Here is a 19,301-nt window from a genome sequence, read left to right as displayed (position 1 = left end):
TTGGAAAATCAGGAAATTTCACATAAAAGTTCATATATATCGGCTTCTCTTGCAAAAGTGAAAAAAACTGGTAACTCTGGGTCCACATCCCTTCAGGGCAGTGATTGGATGGAGCTGAGTGGTGGTTGCCCTCTTTAGAAGGGGTGTGGGCTTTTCAGTTTGACAGTCTCCAGCATCCCCTAGCGTCTCTTAGGCCCCGGTCACACCCCTGCTTCCAGTTGTCTGCCTGAGAGTTGGGGCATTTGAGCTCGTGACCCTGGTGCATGGGATGAAGCCCAAATCCCTCAGCATGGCTTCTCGGGTCCTATGTGTCCCAGCCTGGAGCAGACCAGCCCTGCCAACCTCTGAGTCTAGTACCTGCTAACTGCCCCATTACACTCTCCCCTGTGGTCCCATGGAACTGTTATCCATAGTTCTCTGAATGGCCCCATTCTTGTCTGCCTCCATGCAAGCTTATGCTTTGGAATTCCTAGGCCCCTCCTTACCACCTATCTGTCCTTCTGGGCTTTGCACCAATACTTGCTCTACCAAGAAGCATTCCTTGTGCCCCTGGCTGAGTTTTGTTTTCCCATAACAGGTGGCGCAGACCTCAGTCATCCCACCAGCTACCCTATGTTGTAGTTGTTGACTGTGAGTCTGCAATTGCAGGGAACCTGCCTTCTTTATCTTCCTGTCCTCAAAGCTTTGCACAGGACTTGGAATACACAGGGTGCCTCATAACTGTTGAATGAATGGATGAATCAGTGAAAGACTGACTTGGGAAAATAATAGTCTAGGATGTGATGTCACCCCTAATTGCTTGGGTTGGGGGTTCCAGGTCTTTCACTGTTCTGCATTCCCCACTCTGAGTTCCCACTCAGAGTGATACCCACAACATTGTATAAACCATGCCTCCATTCTCCAAGCTCTGGAATACATCCAGCCCTACTGGGATGGTACTTTTTAGCAATGATAGAGGTAAAATACGTCATTTTTGGTATCCCTGGGGGAGAGTTGGCACATTCTTCAGTTATTTGAATGATAATGATGATAATGCCAGCATCTAACACTCACTGAGCACTTACATTGTACCAGACCCTGAACTAAGAGCTCTCAGTATATTGTTTCATTTATTCCTCCAACACTAAGAAGTAGGTAGTGCTGTTGTCCCCATTTTATAGGCAAGTAAACTGAGATATGAGGATTTTAAACAACTTTTCACATGGCCCGTAAGCGGTAGAGTCAAGATTTGAACTCAAATCTAACTTCAAAGTTAACATTCTCAATCACTACAGCATACTTCCTCAATGACATTTCTCTTTAGAAACATGAGGAAATAAATACAGGAATGAAGGCTATACAATTATCTATACAGTAAGATTGCAAATATTAATTTAGAAAAGAAAGAAAAGAAAATCCTGAGGCATAGAGAAAATGACCAAAGAGACAAACTCGTGAAAATTTTCTTTAATGAGTACATACCACTTTTGTGATTAAAAAAAGTCCTCTCTTTGTAGTGACCCCGGAAACAAGTGGCAGGACAGAGGGCAGGAAGGGGCTGGGTTGAGTACCCAGCTAATCAGCGGGGCTGTCTCTTGAGTAGTTGACACTGATCAGTAGAAGGAACAGTCATCAGGCAGCAGCTGTGACCTCAGTACCTGCACCCTCATGGTGCAGAGGTGAAGTGGGTCACTATTCCTGCCATCTCACTGTCTCCCCTCTTCCTCCAGGTGCTTACACTCCAGAGCCCCTCAGCAGTTTCCGGTGGGCTCTTCTCTCAACTGGCCTCATGTTCTTTTATCACTTCAGCGTCTTGCAGATCCTCGGCCTGGTAAGTTTGGTTATATCCCCTTCTATCCCCTCTGTTTGCAGTTCTCCATAAATCTCGATAATCCTGGTTGGCGCTGGCGTATCACTTTGTTTTGAAAATACAAGATGCTAAAGGCCAGGATGTCAGATTGTTGTGTCTGGATTGCTGATTTATGATCTACAGCCTTGGCCTCTCCAAAGAGTTTTCTGAGTCTTTCAGTAATGACTGTTTCTTTCATCCCTGGGGAGGCAAGGATGCCTTTCACTCATGGCCACTTGGGTCGGAAACAATGAGCTGCAACTGGAAAGTGGTTTGTTGTGGACCCCATGGGGAGGCAGGACTCTAACCCTGGCCCTTGGCCTGGGGGAGTCTTCTGACCTTGGGTCCATCCTGGTCCCTTTCATAGGCCCTGAAGGTTGGGCTATTCCCTGAGCTTCATGGCCAGTGGAAGTGTGGTGTTGGGGAAATCCTGTGGCATTCTGGGGTGTTTAGAACTTCCTGGAGTCATGAAGAATGGTTGGACTCAGTAGCTGAGTTATCCAGAGCCCAAAATTGCTGAGTGTAAGAGTGTATATCAGTGGCAAAATGAGTAGGAAGAGCTCAGGGCTGGAGCTGGGGGTCAGGAGACCCAAGTTCAAGTCCTGGCTCTGCCACTGCTCTGAATGAGTCACCTCATCCTTGAGGGCAGAGAGTTCTCCACCTCTCTGTGACATGGTATAAAAGCCCCAACTTCCCTGAGAGGTGGTGAGGACTCGTCTTTAATGTGAACAGGCTTGAAGGGCTTTGGAAGGCAGGTGCCGCGACCGTCCTTGGGGCAGGTGTGGCATGTCTGGTTTTGTGTGCAAGCGGCAGTAATGTAGCATTGGCCATGTGGAACCTCGCGTGACCTAGCATGACTAGGGCGTGTAACCGATGTCCCCAACACCTTTGTAGAAGCAATCACTTTCTCTTCCTCATTTTGGTGGTGTATGGCTCTGCTCTGGTTTGCTGGGGGCTTAGTCTGAGCTCCTCGCCAACAGTGTGAATGCTTCCCGCGCTCTCAGGAGGAAGCCATACAAAGTTCACACCCTTACCACTCGCTGCTCTCCACTGGGACCCAGATTCCAGGGGCATCAGTGTGCTCATGTCACTCTACATACCATGCTCAGGCAACGCTGCCTACAAGGAGGGCAACCCTCACCCCATTCCTCAACGTAAACCCCCATCCATCTTTCATGAGTCCATTCAGGTACTACTTCTGTCATGAAATCTTCTCTGAGGACTCAGCCCCCATACTGTATGCTCCTCAGACCTCCTCATGGTGTATAAAGCTGGGTGAGCCCTGTCTGGTTTGGGGTCAGATGTAGTAAACCTTTGACCACCCCCACCTGATTGATTGCCGGTTACGTGGAGGCAGGGACCACGCTGTGGGCTGTACTTTTAGCCTGCAACACCTCTCCGGGGACCAGGCACATAGTAGATGCTCAGGAATGGCAACAAGTTCTGGGCCCAACCGGAAGGCAAGACTGTGAGCAAAACTGAACAGCTTTTCCACTGGACAGCCCTCCCCCATCACCTCCAGAGGCCTCTAGCCTTGACTCACTCAGAAAACCGAGGGGAGAGAAGAAATCCCTTTATAAACAGGTGGGGATTGGTCAATCCCTCCTTGTCTAGTCCCCCATTAGGTAGAGATGGCCGAACTGGCAGAAGCCAGAGAAAGCCTAAGGATGGTGAACGCTCACTCTACCTCCCTTGTCCCTGCAGGTCACCGAAGTGAATTTGAACAACATGCTGTGTCCGGCCATCTCAGACCCATTCTACGGCCCCTGGTATCGCATCTGGGCCTCGGGACACCAGACTCTCATGACCATGACCCACGGGAAGCTGGTCATCCTGTTCTCATACATGGCTGGGCCCTTGTGTAAATATCTGCTGGATTTGCTCCGGCTTCCAGCCAAGAAAATAGACTGAAGGTGCTTATTTTTTTTTTTTTTTTTTTTTTTCCCTGAGGAAGCAAGTCGTGACTTGACTTGGAGAACACCCAGTTCTTGATGAAATCATGGGAGAGGGCAGTAGGATGTTTGGTGTATTTCTTTTTCCTCCTTTCTGTCCCTTTCTTCTACCACTCTTCCTTCCCCAGCTCTTCCCCCTAGGATGTCTCCTTGAGCCTGGGGTGTAGTGCTGGGCGCTGGATTTTCCTCCTTCCCTTTGGCTCTCTCTCTGCTCCTAGTGGCCTTACATGGGGAGATTGCAGTGAGCGGCTGTTTCACTCTGCTTGTCGGTGCTTTAACAACAGCTGGTTGAGGAGAAAGGGAACAACAAGTAGTAGTAGTTCTTTTGGCATCGAAGCAATGAGATTGCGTTGTGTTTCATTTCTCCACTGCCAGGGACCTCCAGGCTTATGCTGGCGTCCCATTTAGTCTCCAGCACAGCTCTTACCACAGGGAACTGAGGCCTTGTTTCTATACCAGCGGCAAGCCCAGAGCCGAGGGATTTCACAGCTCACGGTCAAGACAGAACCAGCCAGATTCTGGTCACTGGTGTCCCATGACTCAAAGTAAGCAGCCAACCAGCACTCCCTCCAGGATGCTGCCTGGGATGGGAGGTGAGAGCACCACGCAGCCCAAGGGCTAGATTGCATTGAGAGGGTTGGAGACCTGTTGCAATGACAAATCCAAAGTGAAGAGGGTCAAGATATATACAGTACTAGGCCGGACCCTGTGTAAATTCTGCCTGTGAGAGTTGAGAACTGATGCATATCCCAATCAGAAGTGAGCACAGAAAACTGTGATTTGAATCATACACTCTGTTTTAGGTAAATGCTGATAATAGATATGATTTTAATCTTGAGTGCCCCTTAAATGTGTTCCCTCTCCCTCCCTCCCCTTCCCCCCTCTCTCCCTCTCTCCCTCTCTCCCTCTCTCCCTCTCTCAGGCAGCTTCAGGGAAGAATGAGCTGGAATTGGCTGGTTGATTGGTTTTTGAGTTTGGAGAATCCTTGCATCAGGGCCCATTTCTGGAAGACCCTGTAGATCTGTGTCTTGGTTTTACAGAGAATGTCAGCATCCTGGGTTTGAGCAGCTATAGCTCTTGCCACTGTTGTTTCCCTAGGGCCAGGTTTCTGCAGTGTACCCAGAGTCAGTGCTGAATCGTTTAATGTGGGGGACATCACCTCCTCCTCATCCTGTCTACCCCAGAATCTTATGTCTAGATTGAAAGGGGGCTGCCAAGGAATTCGGTCCTCGTGGGTGGAGGTTCAGGTGCTCCACAAGGAGAAACTTTCGTTGAATGACTTCAGCTCAGTTATGCACAGACCTCGAGCAGGCAGGAAGTGGCTGGGCATTGCTGACTCTTCATTGACTCCCACTAGGAACAGATTTGCTTAAGAACAGAAAAGATCATTTGGTGACTTTGTCTGGTGAGCCTCCCTTCCCCTCTCCAACTCTGGGCAATGCAGTTGACCTAGGCCGGTTCCAGTATTTCTAGTTTGACCATGTTCAACTACATTGAGCTTCGGTGCCTCAGTGGTCATAATTTTAGCAAATGGACCTATGGGAAGCCACCCTGGGAGGGACGGTCGTTCTGCAGAGGCCTGAGGCATTGAGGCTATCAATCCCCAGGGCTTGGGGAGCAGGAGGGGAGAACACCAAGTGCTCTTACTCTCCTGAGCTCCTTTTGATGTGTAAGCTTTGTTTTTGCCCTCTTTGAAGGCAGGGCCTAGCTTTTCTTAGTGCCTCTCACCCTCCAGTGGCCCTCCAGTGGAGGCGCTTCTTGAATGGCTGCATTGGCCCTGCCCATCATCCAACTGCTACATGTAGGAATTGCTGATGAGGAAATGCACAACGCCTCAGTGCCCCTTGGCCTCTTTACAAAAGGAGAAGTTGGAAGGGGATTGTGGGAGGAGCCCCTGGGGGCCTGGCCTGTCCTCCACCAGAACTTGGAGTTGCTGCCAGCAGAGGATCTGTGCCTCAGCTGAGAACTAGCTGCGGAATGTCATAGGGGTGTGCCTGTGTACGCCCTCTGCTCCTCCTTGTTTCTGTGGCATGGCACAGGTTGCCTGGTTGCTCGAGCTTTCCCCATGTTGGCATGCTTGCCTTCGCTCTGTCTACAGCTTAGCACCCCATTCTGGAGGGCACTTTCTGGTGCTTGGAAGGAGAGAAGAAAGCAAAAGCCACATACTTGGCATGGCCAAGCCAGAGACAGATCCACCTGTCAGGGGAAGGAAGAAGTAAAAGGGGCATGCAGGGCTTTGGGGGGCCAGATTGGCTCAGAAACATGTAGGTCAAAAGAACAGAGGGGGCCCAGTCTGTAGGCTTCACAGGGAGCCATGGCCTGTATTTGGGGCACTGGGGAGCAGCAAGCATCTGAACTGGTCTGGATCTCACTCTTATCTTGGGCCAAGCCAACGTGGAGAGAAGCAACCCAAGCAGACTCCTGGCAGCCTGCCTTACAGGGTAGCCCGCCTTATAGGGTAGCTCTCATATCTGCGCAGTGCCGGCCCTCTACTGCCCCGGCTTTGGTACAGGACTGAGGGAGAAGCCGGAGCTTGCACACCCAGTGGCCAGTGGGGCTGTCTTCCCAGCTCCTCCTCAGGGCTTTCCTGTCAGTGCCAAGCCAGTTCCCCAGCCAGGTTTCCATGTGTCATTTGCCAGTGTGTGGGAGCTCTGCGCGTGTGTGAGGGTGTTTGTAGAAGAGGGCAGTTTCCTTTCAAATGGCCTCAGGAAGGGAAAAGAGTGCTCCCTTCAGCCCCCAGGTAGCCTTGGCCAGGGATATGGGCCGAGGAGAACAGTCTGTGGAGCTGGCCAACTTGTGGCATCCACTTGAAATAGCAGAGACCCAGTCACGCCTACTTCCAGTCCTCCCTGCCCTCAGTATTTGGTTTTGTACACCAAAGATGATCTGGCCCATCTTCCTCCCAGAGACACAACAGTAACACGTTCCTCTGTCAGCCTGTGAAGGCATGCAGGGTTCTGAAGCCACAGACTCAGTCTCCCCAAGTCAGCAATCTCTTTCTCTCTCTCTCCTCAAACTTCATCGCGTTCATAGAAGCTGCTTGCAGGGTCGCCGGGCTAACCAGGGTGATCGGCGAACTTTACCGTACAGTACCTCAGTCTAGCTGTCAGATCATCCCTTTTGCTGTAGCCTCTGTTGGGGTTTTCATATTTGTGATCATTGGTAATTTGGTGTCTTATGAAGTGGGCACAGCTCCCCACAGAGAGCAAGTTGTCAGCAGGTCTCTGTGCACTGGTGTTGGGGCAGGGCAGTGCCCTGGGGGTGAGCGAGGTGGCTCAGGGAAGAAGGGCCCTGTTCCCCCCTCCCTCTGCCAAAAAGACTTCCTTGGATTTGTAGACATTGACCCAGAGTCATCTGTCCCCTCCTGAAGAGAATTTTCTTACTGGTTTCTACTGAAGGGGAGGTAGGGGAGGAGGAAAAAAGGACCATGTGTGATGCTGTTAGACAAGACACTGATGCTGATTATGCAGGGTCTCCTGCAGGCCCTTGTGGGCTCCTTGGCAAGGCCCCAGGCTGGGAAGGAGCTCCCCCCACAGCCCATCCTGCCTGCACTGTGGTGGGTAGAGTCAATGACAGGGAGGCAGCCCTCCTGTTGTGTATATAGAGTGGGCTGATTTGGGCTCAGGAAAACCTAGTCGCTTGTTGCTCTTGTCTGTGACATTTTTGTACACTGGTTTGCTACTCATGGCAAGAAACAGACAAAACCCCATGAAAAACAAAACAAAACAAAAGTCATTTCAAACAAAAGCTGTTGTTTTGAAAACTCTTTCTTTTGGTGTCCATTTTGTGTTCTATTTTAAAGAATCTTTCATTTATATTGGTATTACTGTAGTGAAGAGAATATGATAGGCTGATCTGTAATGGTTTCTGCCAGGAGCTTAGCAAATGCCTCTGCCCCTCTTCCCCTACCCCTGTCCTTCCTCAATTCCCAGCTGGGATTGCTATGCACTGGGCAGACCCCTCACTGTCTCCCCTGAACCCCCACACAGTGGCTGCCCTTAGAACCAGTCTTTATACTCTCCCTAAACAGCAGCAGGCTGAGGATTTTTGTCAGGCTGGCTCTTGAGTGCTCTGTGCCCCCACCAGTTTGCTCACCTCTTGGGGCATTTTGTAATGTGTTTTCTCTGTCTTGTAAAACCTTTTGATTGTACCGAAATGGTTTCTGCAGTCGCCTTTGGAAATAAATAGTCATTAATTTGTGTACTTAGCATTCTGAATTTTAGTCTCAGGTGTGTCTGTTGTTAAAGATCCTTGAATGAAAAGGAACCCTCACCATGGGGCTTACTGTTATAATGTTTCTTAATTTACTGTTATTAAAAGATATATGAGAACCCAGGAGTCCTGGCCTTGCTTCCCAGAACCCTCTCAGAAGGCCCTCTGCTTTGAAAAATAGACAAAAGGGGCCTCTGGCCCTCTGTGCTGTGGAAGACCCTCAAAGGACAGCTGGGCTGTCTCAGCACACCTTTGTCCTGGGAGCTGTGTGGCTGGTTGGCCTTGAATTCCCACACATTGCCTACTTCTGCCAGGGACCCAGCAGGCCATTTGCTCTTAGCAGAGGGCTTGTCTGCCAGGCACATTTGCTGGGCTCTCTGGGACCCAAAGTGCACTGGGCTAGGCTGGAGGACTGAGCTGGAGAAGGCAAACACATTCAGGCCCACTCAACCCAAATTTCCTGAGGGTCAGCTCTGCACCAGCACTTCTCAGCACAGTCCTGCACCCAGCATGGGCTGGACCATGAACGAGATAGCCTTACCCTTTGGAAGCAGACCTGCTTTTCCAAGGCTACCTGCTGAGCAGCCCATGATGACTGTGATCGGCCCTTTTACACAGGACAGAGGCCCTGTTCAGGCTTTCGCCTGGGCTGCTGTTTCTAGAGGGGAGAGGTAGCCAGATAGGGAGGGGTAGCAGAGCTGAAAGGCACAGGAAGAAAGGGGGCCAGATATGGCGAACGGGAAGGACAGAAAGAGGCTGGTGGAGAGGAGGTGAGGAGAGTTGGTTCGCGTTCTTCCCCATGTGTTCTTTTTCAGGAAGAGAGCTAAAAAAGACAGTGACCTAAGCCATTGCCATCCCTACCCTGGGCAGTCTTTGTACAGCTAGCCAGACCTGGCAGCCAGTGCAGGTGGATCTCCTCATTTGCCAGTGGTTGGGCACCCAGGCTATGAATGAGGCAGGGACTTGCAATCGTGGACTAGAAGATTAGCAGCCTAGAAAAGTCACTTATCTTGCTGCCTCAGGTTCTTTATCAGCAAAGTAGTAGCTCCAACTGCTTGCCAGGCATGGAGCTAAATCCCTCCCGTTACCTCTTAGAATCCCCATCAAAGTACAATTAGCTGACTGGCAATGCTGTCCTTGTATGGTAGGGAGAAACTGAGAACATGGAGGCTCACTCATAAATGGAGGAGCTGGAGTTGGAAACTGGTTTTGTTAGACCCCAAAACTCACATGCTCTCCGCTCTCCACCAGCTTCCACTGCCTTTCCAGTGTGCTGGCATTGCTGGGTAGACCCTTGCCCAGGGGCCCCCGGTCCTTACAGAAGTGGAAAGAGAGCCGCGCAGTGGTGTGGAAGATGAGAGAGAAAGGGGAGGCCCACAAGTGCAGAAAGCAGAGGAATCATGGCCTGTCAGCAGCAGCCTCAAAGCAGAGCTGAAAGGCACAGGAAGAAAGGGGGCCAGGCAAAGGGGAAGGATGGAAAGAGGCTGGTGGAGAGGAGGTGAGGAGAGTTGGTTCGTGTCCTTTCCCCATGTGTTCCTTTTTAGGAAGAGAGCTAAAAAACACAATGACACAGGCCATTGCCATCCCTACCCTGGGCAGTGCATCTGCCCCAACCACCATGCCCAAACCCACTGTAGTCTGTATTCCCTCCTGCAGGCCACAGTCTTTTCAAATGCAAATCTGCATCACTTCCCTGGGCCCCTCACGCTCTAGAATATAAAGCCCAGGCTCTTTCATGTAACACACAAGCCCTGGGCTCTGTAAGCATCTTCAGCCACATCTCCTCCACCCCACACTCCCAAAAGAAGCATGCACAGAGACCCTTCACTCCGGTGGGACCGTACTCCGCTTTGGCATGCCGCCATTTCCCAGGTCCTTGCCATTTGTTTCCTTTGTGCTGTTTTCTCAGCTCCCCACTCTCCCGTTGCATCCTAAGGCCTCCACACGAAGGTTAGCTCCTCTTTGCAGTCTTCCCCAAGCCCCAGGCTACGTTAGGTGCTGGTCCACTTTGCTCCTACAGCACCTGGTACTAACTCTGGCCACCATTTCCCCCCCCCCCCCCGTGATTCATTACTGGTCTTTCTCCCTCTGTAGACGTTAAGCTCCTTGAGGGCCAGGAGGTGGGATCTGATTCATCCTCCAGCCCCCGGTCCAGGATCCGTTCCGTAAGAAAGTGCTCAGTGAACAAGGATCTTCCAGCTGAGTGCTAAAATATGGTAGGGGGCACCACTGTTCTCTGATGGAGAACCCTAGGCTTCATAAGCCATGCCCATCCCATGAATTCTCCTGGATGGGGCTGGGATGCCTTTGTTTGCCCAGGCACCTCAAGCTCCTTGCCGAGGGGCCCCATCCTGCTTCTCTGCAGGGCTCTGTATAGTTGGTGTCCTGGATAAGGAGGCAGTATTGTGAGGGAAAAGCTCTAAGACCAACGGCAACTGTTCCACCTGACTCTTCCCTGGACCTCTGGGCAAGGTGTCCAACTGCTTTTCCATATCCTCCATAGCTGTTCTTCACCACCAGGGTCACCCCTTCCTTCCCTGGAGGCACACAGAGTTGGTGTTTGCATGGCAAAAGCCCCACCAGCCCATGGAATGTGTCATCCACCCCCGATGGGTAGGGAGCAGCTTGAGATGGTTACAGCCTGATCCCCCAATGAGCTTTTGCCTTGTCCTGGTTTGCCAATGCCAGTGGAGGGACAGAAATACACCGATGTCAGTCTGACAAATGCAATGATTTAATCAAAGGATGTGTGCTTTGCTAACCTTGGCAACAGGCAAGGCCGACGTAGTCGAAAGTCAAGGACTCTGTCACTGCCTGAACCCACCCTCCCCACAGTCAGCACTCTGCCCAGCATCCGAATTGCACACCTGGGATGTCTGAGCTGTTGGGCAAAGGGGTTTAAGAGCCAGGGAGGCAGTAGGGAGAGGCTTCTCCTGTGGCTACTGGATGCCCTCCACAGCTGACTTCTTAACTTTTAATAACTCCTGCATCCCAGCCAGCCGGTCATCTCTGCATTTCACACCGAGGCAGGTCTTTGCAATGGGGGTGGATGCTTCCTTGACACATCTCTGCTAGGAAACAGGGCCAGTAGCATGAGTCACAGAGCTGTTCTCCTGTCCAACAACCTATTCTCAGCCCCACCACTGCTCCAGCCAGCAGGCCTCTCTGCTCCCTTCCACACTTCCCCTCTCCATCCAAGGGGCTTGCCCAGGTGATGCCAACCTGCCATTGTTGTCCCTTCGCTATACTCAGGAGGCTCATGCTTTTTGGTCTTGCATTTTTAGAAAGACCTTGGGCTCGCTAGTATTCTGTCCCCTGAGAACAGAGGGACCTTCCTGTGCATTCCAAGACATACACTCAGATTTCTAGCATGTTGGAGCTAATAAGATGCCTCTAGTACAGTGGATCGTTGATTTTGTTGCACATTTATCAACTGGGGAGCTTTAAAAATCTCAGTGCCCAGGCCTCACCCAAGCTTATAATTCAAAGCAAACTTCTTTTGCTTTCAAGTCTCCAGGCAGGTTCTGAGTCATCTCTTTGACCTGACCATCTATAGCAGTGCCTTTTAAAAAAATGAAATATTTAAGATATACCAAAGGTATGAAGAATAATAACTGAATCCCGCTTAAAAAAAGAACATTACCAATCCAGTTGAAGCCCCCTTGCTCCAGAGGTTTACAGATTCTGCCTCAGCACCTCAGGGATGCTGGGAGAAGTCACCTCCGGCAGCAGGGGATGCATGGCAGTGGAGTGGGCGGTGCTCTGGCCTTTCCCCTGGCTTCACCCAGAACAACTCCAATTTTATTCTGTTTTGTATATTGAGGTTTTGTAAATAACTTTGTTGGGAAAAGGACCTAAAAGTTACTTATTTACAACCTCAGTAGTTATGTCTCTATCCTTTGCCTTAATAATAGTTGTTGTCCTGTAGTAGTCAAACCAGCCTTGTAGCAGGACTGAGCAGGCAGGGCCCGCTGTCCCAGTTCTTCCCTTTCAGGTCCCGAGTGCCCTTGGCAAAGTCATACCTTTCCTGAACTCCATTTGTAAAATAGTAATAAATACCCTTGTCTAGCTTACCCCACAGGACATCTATGAGGAATCCAGTGAGATCAATGGGTGTGAGAGGGCTCTATAAAGTTCTGTCCAGTGGAAGGTGTTCCTATTTCCAGACAGTTTGGTTACTATGCTTGTTCTCAGAGCACAGAGGTTAGCTGGGGTTTTGACTGCACTCATACCCAATCTGCCTTAATGTGCCCTGTGTGGTTGTGGTCTGTGGTGTGTTTGTGAGTGGGTGTTTGTGTGTAGGACAGGTGATACCTCAGTTTATTTCATGGACTCTAAGACACATTTTTTTTTTTTTTTTGCATTTTAACCTCATTAAAATTGGAATGCATCTTAAAATCAGTGGCATGACAGTTTAATCAGCAACTTTCTTCTTTTTCAGCAGTATATAAAATAACAGACATCTTATAATCTAAGGCATATTAGAATCAATGAAATACTGTAATTGTTAACTTAGATTCCTCTTCCTCTTCCCCCATGAAAGTCACCTTCTTGCTAGAGAAAACCGTTTTGGAAAAATGTACAGACTTTTAGCTTATAGCCTCATTCTAACACTCCTCTTTTTCTTCCCTGCCAGCATCCACCCAGGCCAGGCAAGCTTTCTGCTTCTTGACCAGAAGGGGACCCACTTTGTTGAGCTCTCTCTTGAGACAGATGGTTTGTGGGACATGAGAGGGAAGAGGCAGAGTATACCTGCATAAGGAAGCCCACTGTGCCAAATGACAGGGAAGGAGTCGGACAAGCTAGGCCACCCAGCCCCAATAGCTCTGGTTTCTTTCTTTCCCCAACAGCAGCCTGGCCAGACAACTCAGCCTACTTCCCTGGGGAACTCCTAGGGCTAGTCATTGCCAGAGGTGAGGTAAGCTGGCAGAAGTAGGGGTGGGGTGTGAAGCCCAACATGTCCTGAACTCCCTCGGTTAATGTGAGTGGCTGTCTGGCCCATGCAGAAGAACACACTGATTTCCCTACCTCCTCCAACAAGGTCGAAGAAGAGTCAGGTAGTAAGCCTTTCAAGGAAAAGCAGCACTTTGTCCTAGGGTACCCTGAGCCATGGGCATTTCACTGCAGTTAGGAATTGCCACCAACATCCCCTCAGTCCTGGCAGTCACTCAAATTAAACTCTGCCCTTGTAACCTTTAGGCCATCCTCTTCCAGAAGGGAAGAGGAGTGTCTGCATAGTGAGATCTAGGGATACTTGGTCACAGGAAGCCGCTTTTGGACATTTCTCCCCCAGAGAGCTTAGCAAGACATGATCAGCCTGGATTACAGCTGCCCTCACGTAACTGGGTTAAAGTGTTGGCCTACTTAGGCCCCTCCTGCAGTGGCCTCCTTCAAAGCTGATGAGGCCGATTAGGGGGCTATTTCTGAGATCTAGTCGTGTACCCAGAAGCCTGAGGGCGGTCCTCCCCTGACTAGAAAGACAATGACTAAGGCTGGACAGCCAAGGGCAGAGTGAGATTTGCCCATAGGAGAGCATTGCCGTCAGAACTCATGTATTCTTGTAAAAGAACCAAATAATATCAAGGCTAAGTCCCTGGATTTTGAACTTCAAAAACCAAACCAACCAATCAGTTTTCAGGGATAGGCCTAGTCCTACACCTTTGCCATCTTCAGAGCTAAAGAGAGGTAGCAGATCGCCAAAATAAAATCTTCAATTATAGTTGTAGTCACTAGCCTCCACTCAGTAGGTTCTGTGCATTTGAGATTGTTAACTAACCTCTGAGCCTCAGTTTGCTCATCTACAAAATGGCAATAATGATAGCATCTACTTCATAGGCTATCGTGAGGATTAAAAAGAAAAGGCACATAAGGCACTTGGCACAGTACCTGGCAGCACGTTTGTTAGATACCACCACTACCATCACCACAACCATTACCACCACCATTGTCACCATCATCATCCTCATCAGGACAACAGTGAACGGGAAAAGCTCAGTCTCTGGAGCCTGACAAACTTGGTTTGAATCCTGACTTTGCCACTTCATAGTTAGGTGGCCTCAGATAAGTGACAACTTCCTTGAACTTGAACTTGATTCTTATTCTGTAAAACGGGAAACTCATAAGGCTATTGAAAAGTGTATAACATGGTTCTCCACAGTAAGCACTCAATAAATGTTAGCTATTATAATTATTAAAAAGGAGTGGTCAAGGTCAGTGGTTGCCAGGTGTTAGTAGGATACGGAGATGAATGGGCTAAGCACAGAGGATTTCTAGGGCAGTGAGACTACTATTCTGTATAATACTATAATGGCGGATACATTTCATTATGTAGTTGTCAAAACTCATAGAATATACAATACCAAAAGTGAACCCTAATGTAAACTTTGGACGTTGGATGATAATGATGTATCACTGCAGGTTCATCAGTTGTAACAAATGTGCCACTCTGATGCAGGATGTTGATAGTGGGGTAGGCTGTGTGTGTGATGGGTATATAGGAAATATAGGGGAACCCTGTATACATTTTGCTCAGTTTTGCTGTGAACCTAAAACTACTCTGAAAAATAAAGTCTATTTAAAATGAAAAGAAAGAAATGGGAGCAATCATGCTAGATCGTTATAAACTTAGGATGTTAGCTATAATCCCCATGATAACCACTAAGAAAATAACTAAAATAGAAGAGGAAATGAACTGGGAATCAAAGTGGATATTACAAAAAAAAATACATCAAACACGAAAGAACGCAGTATAGGAGGAACTGAGGAACAAAAAAAGATACATAGCACAATGGCACAAGTCCTTTATTATCAGTAATCACTTTGAATGTAAATGGATTAAGCTCACCAATTAAAAGACAGACTCTGGCAGAATGGATTAAAAAACAACATGATCCAATTATGTGCTACTGACAAGACACTCAGTTTAGACCCAAAGATACAGGGGTTGAAAGTGAAAGGATTAAAATAGATATTCTATCCAAATAGTAACCACAAGAGAGCTGAGATGGTTACACTAATATTAGACAAAATAGAGTTTAAGTAAAAAATTGTCATAAAAAATGAAGAAGGAAATTTTTACTGATAAAGGGTTAATTCATAAAGAAGATATAACAATGATAAACAAGTATGCACCAAACAACAGAGCTCCAAAATATATGAAGTGAACACTGATGGAATTAAAAACAAATAGTAGACAATTCTACAGTAATATTTGGAGACCTCTGTATGCCACATTAAATAATGGATAGAACAACTAGACAGAAGATCAGTAAGGAAATAGTTTCAACAACACTATAAACCAACTAGATCCAATAAACATACAGAACACTATACCCCACAACAGCACAATACACATTCTTCTCAAATGTACATGGGATATTCTCCAGGTTAGAGCATATATTAGGCCATAAAACAATTATTTTAAAACATTTTAAAATGCTGGAATTATACAAAGTATGTTTGATCAAATGGAGCAAAGCTAGAAATCAATAATGAGAAAAACTGGAGATTTTGCAAATATGTGGAAATTAAGAATATACTCTTAAAGAACCAATGAGTCAAAGAAGAAATCACTAGGGGAATTAGAAAATGCTTTTAGATGAATGAGAATGAAAATACAACATACAACAACTTATGGGATACAGTGAAAGCAGTGCCCAGAGGGAAATTTATAGCCGTAAACACGTACATTAAAAAAGAAGAAAGATCCGAAACCAATACTCTAACTTTACACCTTAAGGAACTAGAAAAAGAAAAGCAAATGAAACCTAAAGCCAGCAGAGGGAATGAAATAATAAAGATTAGAGCAGAGATAAATGAAATAGATAATAGAAGAAAAAGAGTCAATGTAACCAATAGTTGGTTGTTTGAAAGGATAACAAACCATGACCAAGTGGGATTTATTCCAGGAATTTAAGGGTGGTTTAATGTAAGAAAATCAACCAATGCGGTACACCACAGTAATAGAACAAAGTGGGGGGTGGGGTGGGGACATGATCATCTCAATATATGCAGAAAAACCATTTGACAAAAGTTAATACCCTTTCATAATAAAACACTCAGCAAACTAGGAGTAGAAGGCAAATGCCTTAACATGATAAAGGGGCATTTATGAAAAACCCACAACTAACATCATACCTAATAGACAGAGACTGAAAGCTTTCTCCTAAGATCAGGAACAAGACCAGGATGTTTATGTTTACTTCTGCTATTCAACATAGTATTGAAAATCCTAGCCAGAGCAGTTAAGCAAGAGAAAGAAATAAAAGGCATCCAAATTGGAAAGGAAGAAGTAAAACTATCTCTATTTGCAGATAATATGACTATATTCCCATAGAATACACACACCAACAACAACTAGAGCCAATAAATGATTTCAGCAAAGTTGTAGTGTATAAGATCAACACACAAAATCAGTTATGTTTCTCAATGCCAGTAATAAACAGTCTGAAAATAAAATGAAGAAAAGCAGTCTCCTTTATAATAGCATCCAAAATAACAAAATACCTAGTAATACATTTAACCAAGGAGGTAAATGACTTGTACATTGAAAACTAGAAAATATTACTGGAAGAAATTTTAAAACATCTAAATAAATGGAAAGGCATCCTGTGTTCATGTATTAGAAAAAATATCCAAATGACAATAGTCTCCAAAGCCATCTACACATTCAGTGCAATTCCTATCAAAATTCCAATGGCCTTTTTTTTTTTTTTTTTGCAACAATGGAAAAGCCAATCTTTAAATTCATAAGGGAACTCAAGGGGCCTTGGACAGCCAAAACAGTATTGAAAAAGAAAAACAAAGTAGGATTACACTTCCTGATCTCAAAACTCACTGCAAAACTACAGTAATCAAAACAGTGTAGTACTGGCATAAAGGTGGACATACAGACCAATGGAATAAGATAGAGAAATAATAGAAATGAATGCAGACCTCTGTGGTCAACTGATTTTCAACAAGGATTCCAAGAACATTCAATGGGGGAAAGAATAGTATTAACAAATAATGTTGAGACAACTGGATAACCACATGCAAAAGAATGAAGTTGGAAAAAAAAAAAAAAAAGAATGAAGTTGGACTGCTACCACACATCACATACAAAATAGCTCAAAGTAAGTCAAAGACCTAAATAAAAGGAATAAAACTATACAACTAATAGAAGAAAACATAGAAGTAAATCTTCATGATCTCAGATTTGGCAGTGGATTCTTAGATTTGACACCAAAAACATTAGCAACAATAGAAAAAAAAATAGATAAGTTGGACTTCATAAACGTGAAAAACTTTTGTCCGTCAAAGGATATTATCAAGAATATGAAAAAGACAAACTACAGAGTGAGAGAAAATATTTGCAAATCATATATCTGATAATGGTTTAATATCCTGAATATATGAAGAACTCTTACAATTCAACAATAAAAAGTGAAACAATCAGCTGGGCGCAGTGGCTCACACCTGTAATCTCAGCAGTTTGGGAGGCCGAGGTGGGCAGATCACAAAGTCAAGAGATCAAGACCATCCTGGCCAACATGGTGAAACCCTGTCTCTACTAAAAATACAAAAATTAGTTGGGCGTGGTGGTGTGCGCCTGTAGTCCCAGCTACTCGGGAGGCTGAGGCAGGAGAGTTGCTCAAACCGGGAGATGGTGGTTGCAGTGAGCCGAGATTGTGCCACTGCACTCCAGCCTATCTCAAAAAATAATAAAAGTCAAACAGTCTGATTAAAAACTGGGCAAAGTACTAGAATGGACATTTTTCCAAAGAAAATATACCAATAGCCAATAAGCACATGAAAAAGTGTTCAATATCAATGATCTTTAAGGAAATACAAATCAAAACCATAATGAGATGCCACTTCACATCCACTAAGATGGCTTAAATCAAAAAAAGAAAAGTAATGATGGTGAGGATGAGAAATAGGAACCTATATACATTGCTACTGGGAACATAAAATGGTACAGCCACTTTGGAAAATGGTTTGGTCGTTCCTCAAAAAGTTAAAGGTAGGCTGGGTGTGGTGGCTCATGCCTGTAATCTCAGCACTTTGGGAGGCTGAGGCAGATGGATCACTTGAGGTCAGGAGTTCAAGACCAGCTGACCAACATGGTAAAACCTCATTTCTACTAAAAATACAAAATGAGCTGGGCGTGGTGGCACATGCCTGTAATCCCAGCTACTCAGGAGGCTGAGGCAGAAGAATCGCTTGAACCCAGGAAGTGGAGGTTGCAATTAGCCAAGATCGTGCCATTGCACTCCAGCCTGGGCAACAAGAGTGAAACTCCATTGCAAAATAAATAAATAAATAAATAGTAAATAAATAAGTAAGTTAACAATAGAATAACCACATGACTCGGTAATTCTCCACTCCTAAGCATATATCCAAGTGAAATGAAAACATGTTCACACAGAAACGTGTACACAAATGTTTATATAGCATTGGTCCTAAGAGCCAAAAGGTGGAAGCAATCCAAATATCCATTATGATGGATAAACAAATTGTGTTACATGATACAATGAAATATTATTCAGCCATAAAAAGGAACAAAGTACTAAAACATGGTACAACTTGGATAAACCTTGAAAACATACTGAGCAAAAGAAGCCAGATACAAAAGGTCACATATTATATGAGTCCATTAATATGATATATCCAGAATAGGTAAATTCAGAGAGATGGAAGGAAGATTAGATGTTACTTAGGGGGGAGGGGGGTGGGAGTTGGTGAGTGACTTCTCTTAATGGGTGTGGAGTGTTTTTATGGAGCGATGAAAAAGTTTTAAAGCTAGAGAGAGCCAAGGGTTGCACAACATTGTGAATTCACTAACTACCGTAGTGTACATTTTGAAATGGTTAATTGTATGTTATATGAATTTTACCTCAGAAAAATGTCCAAAAAGGGAGCGAGATTGAAAATAAACGTGTTTCTTTTTCACAATCAAGTGCTCTGTGCACCCTGCTTGCAGGACCCACTGTGTAACATTCCTCAGAGCAAAGAATGTTACCTGTACTTTCCCAGCCTACTGCTGACTATTAGCAATGTCTATTTGACCTTCTCCAAGGCTGCAGGGCCAGTTAGACCCATCTACCCAACAGGAACAGTCCTATCCTATTTGGATCCAACAACTGGATTAACCCCATGGTTCCCTTTTAAGCCCCATCATTCGTGAGTACCACACAAGATATGCTAGGCCAGATAAATAAGAACCAATTCACCAAGGAGCATGACTTCATGTACTCAGGTCACTATGGCTACCCACCTCTGGCCTGACCACAATTCTGGGAAAGAGGCCATTGCTGAGGTATATGCCA

At 46.2% G+C, this 19,301-nt stretch overlaps 2 protein-coding genes across 14 annotated transcripts in view; both read left to right on the top strand.

The window, feature by feature from the left end:
- The window catches only part of TMEM164 (transmembrane protein 164), a 193,671-nt gene that overhangs the window by 170,260 nt on the left and 4,110 nt on the right, over positions 1-19,301 (top strand). For 4 of the 13 annotated variants that reach the window (XM_009198112.3, XM_031660646.1, XM_021932529.2 and 1 more), the window contains 2 exons: positions 1,710-1,810; positions 3,533-8,111. In XM_009198112.3, coding sequence (XP_009196376.1) covers positions 1,710-1,810; positions 3,533-3,739 — 308 coding nt within the window. In that variant the 3' untranslated portion in view covers positions 3,740-8,111. Of the gene's footprint in view, positions 1-1,709; positions 1,811-3,532; positions 8,112-12,628; positions 14,767-19,301 lie in introns of those variants that run through there. The other 9 variants (XM_009198113.4, XM_009198111.4, XM_009198110.3 and 6 more) reach the window with 5 other exon arrangements.
- Positions 6,095-8,111, top strand: LOC103880847. Its single transcript, XM_009198116.3, is given in 2 exon segments — positions 6,095-6,139; positions 6,238-8,111. Coding segments are annotated over 2 exon segments (531 nt in total). The 3' UTR covers positions 6,724-8,111.

This window comes from Papio anubis, chromosome X, assembly GCF_008728515.1.
Source record: "Papio anubis isolate 15944 chromosome X, Panubis1.0, whole genome shotgun sequence".
Lineage (NCBI taxonomy): Eukaryota > Metazoa > Chordata > Mammalia > Primates > Cercopithecidae > Papio > Papio anubis.
This window is presented reverse-complemented; position numbering and strand designations above follow the sequence as displayed.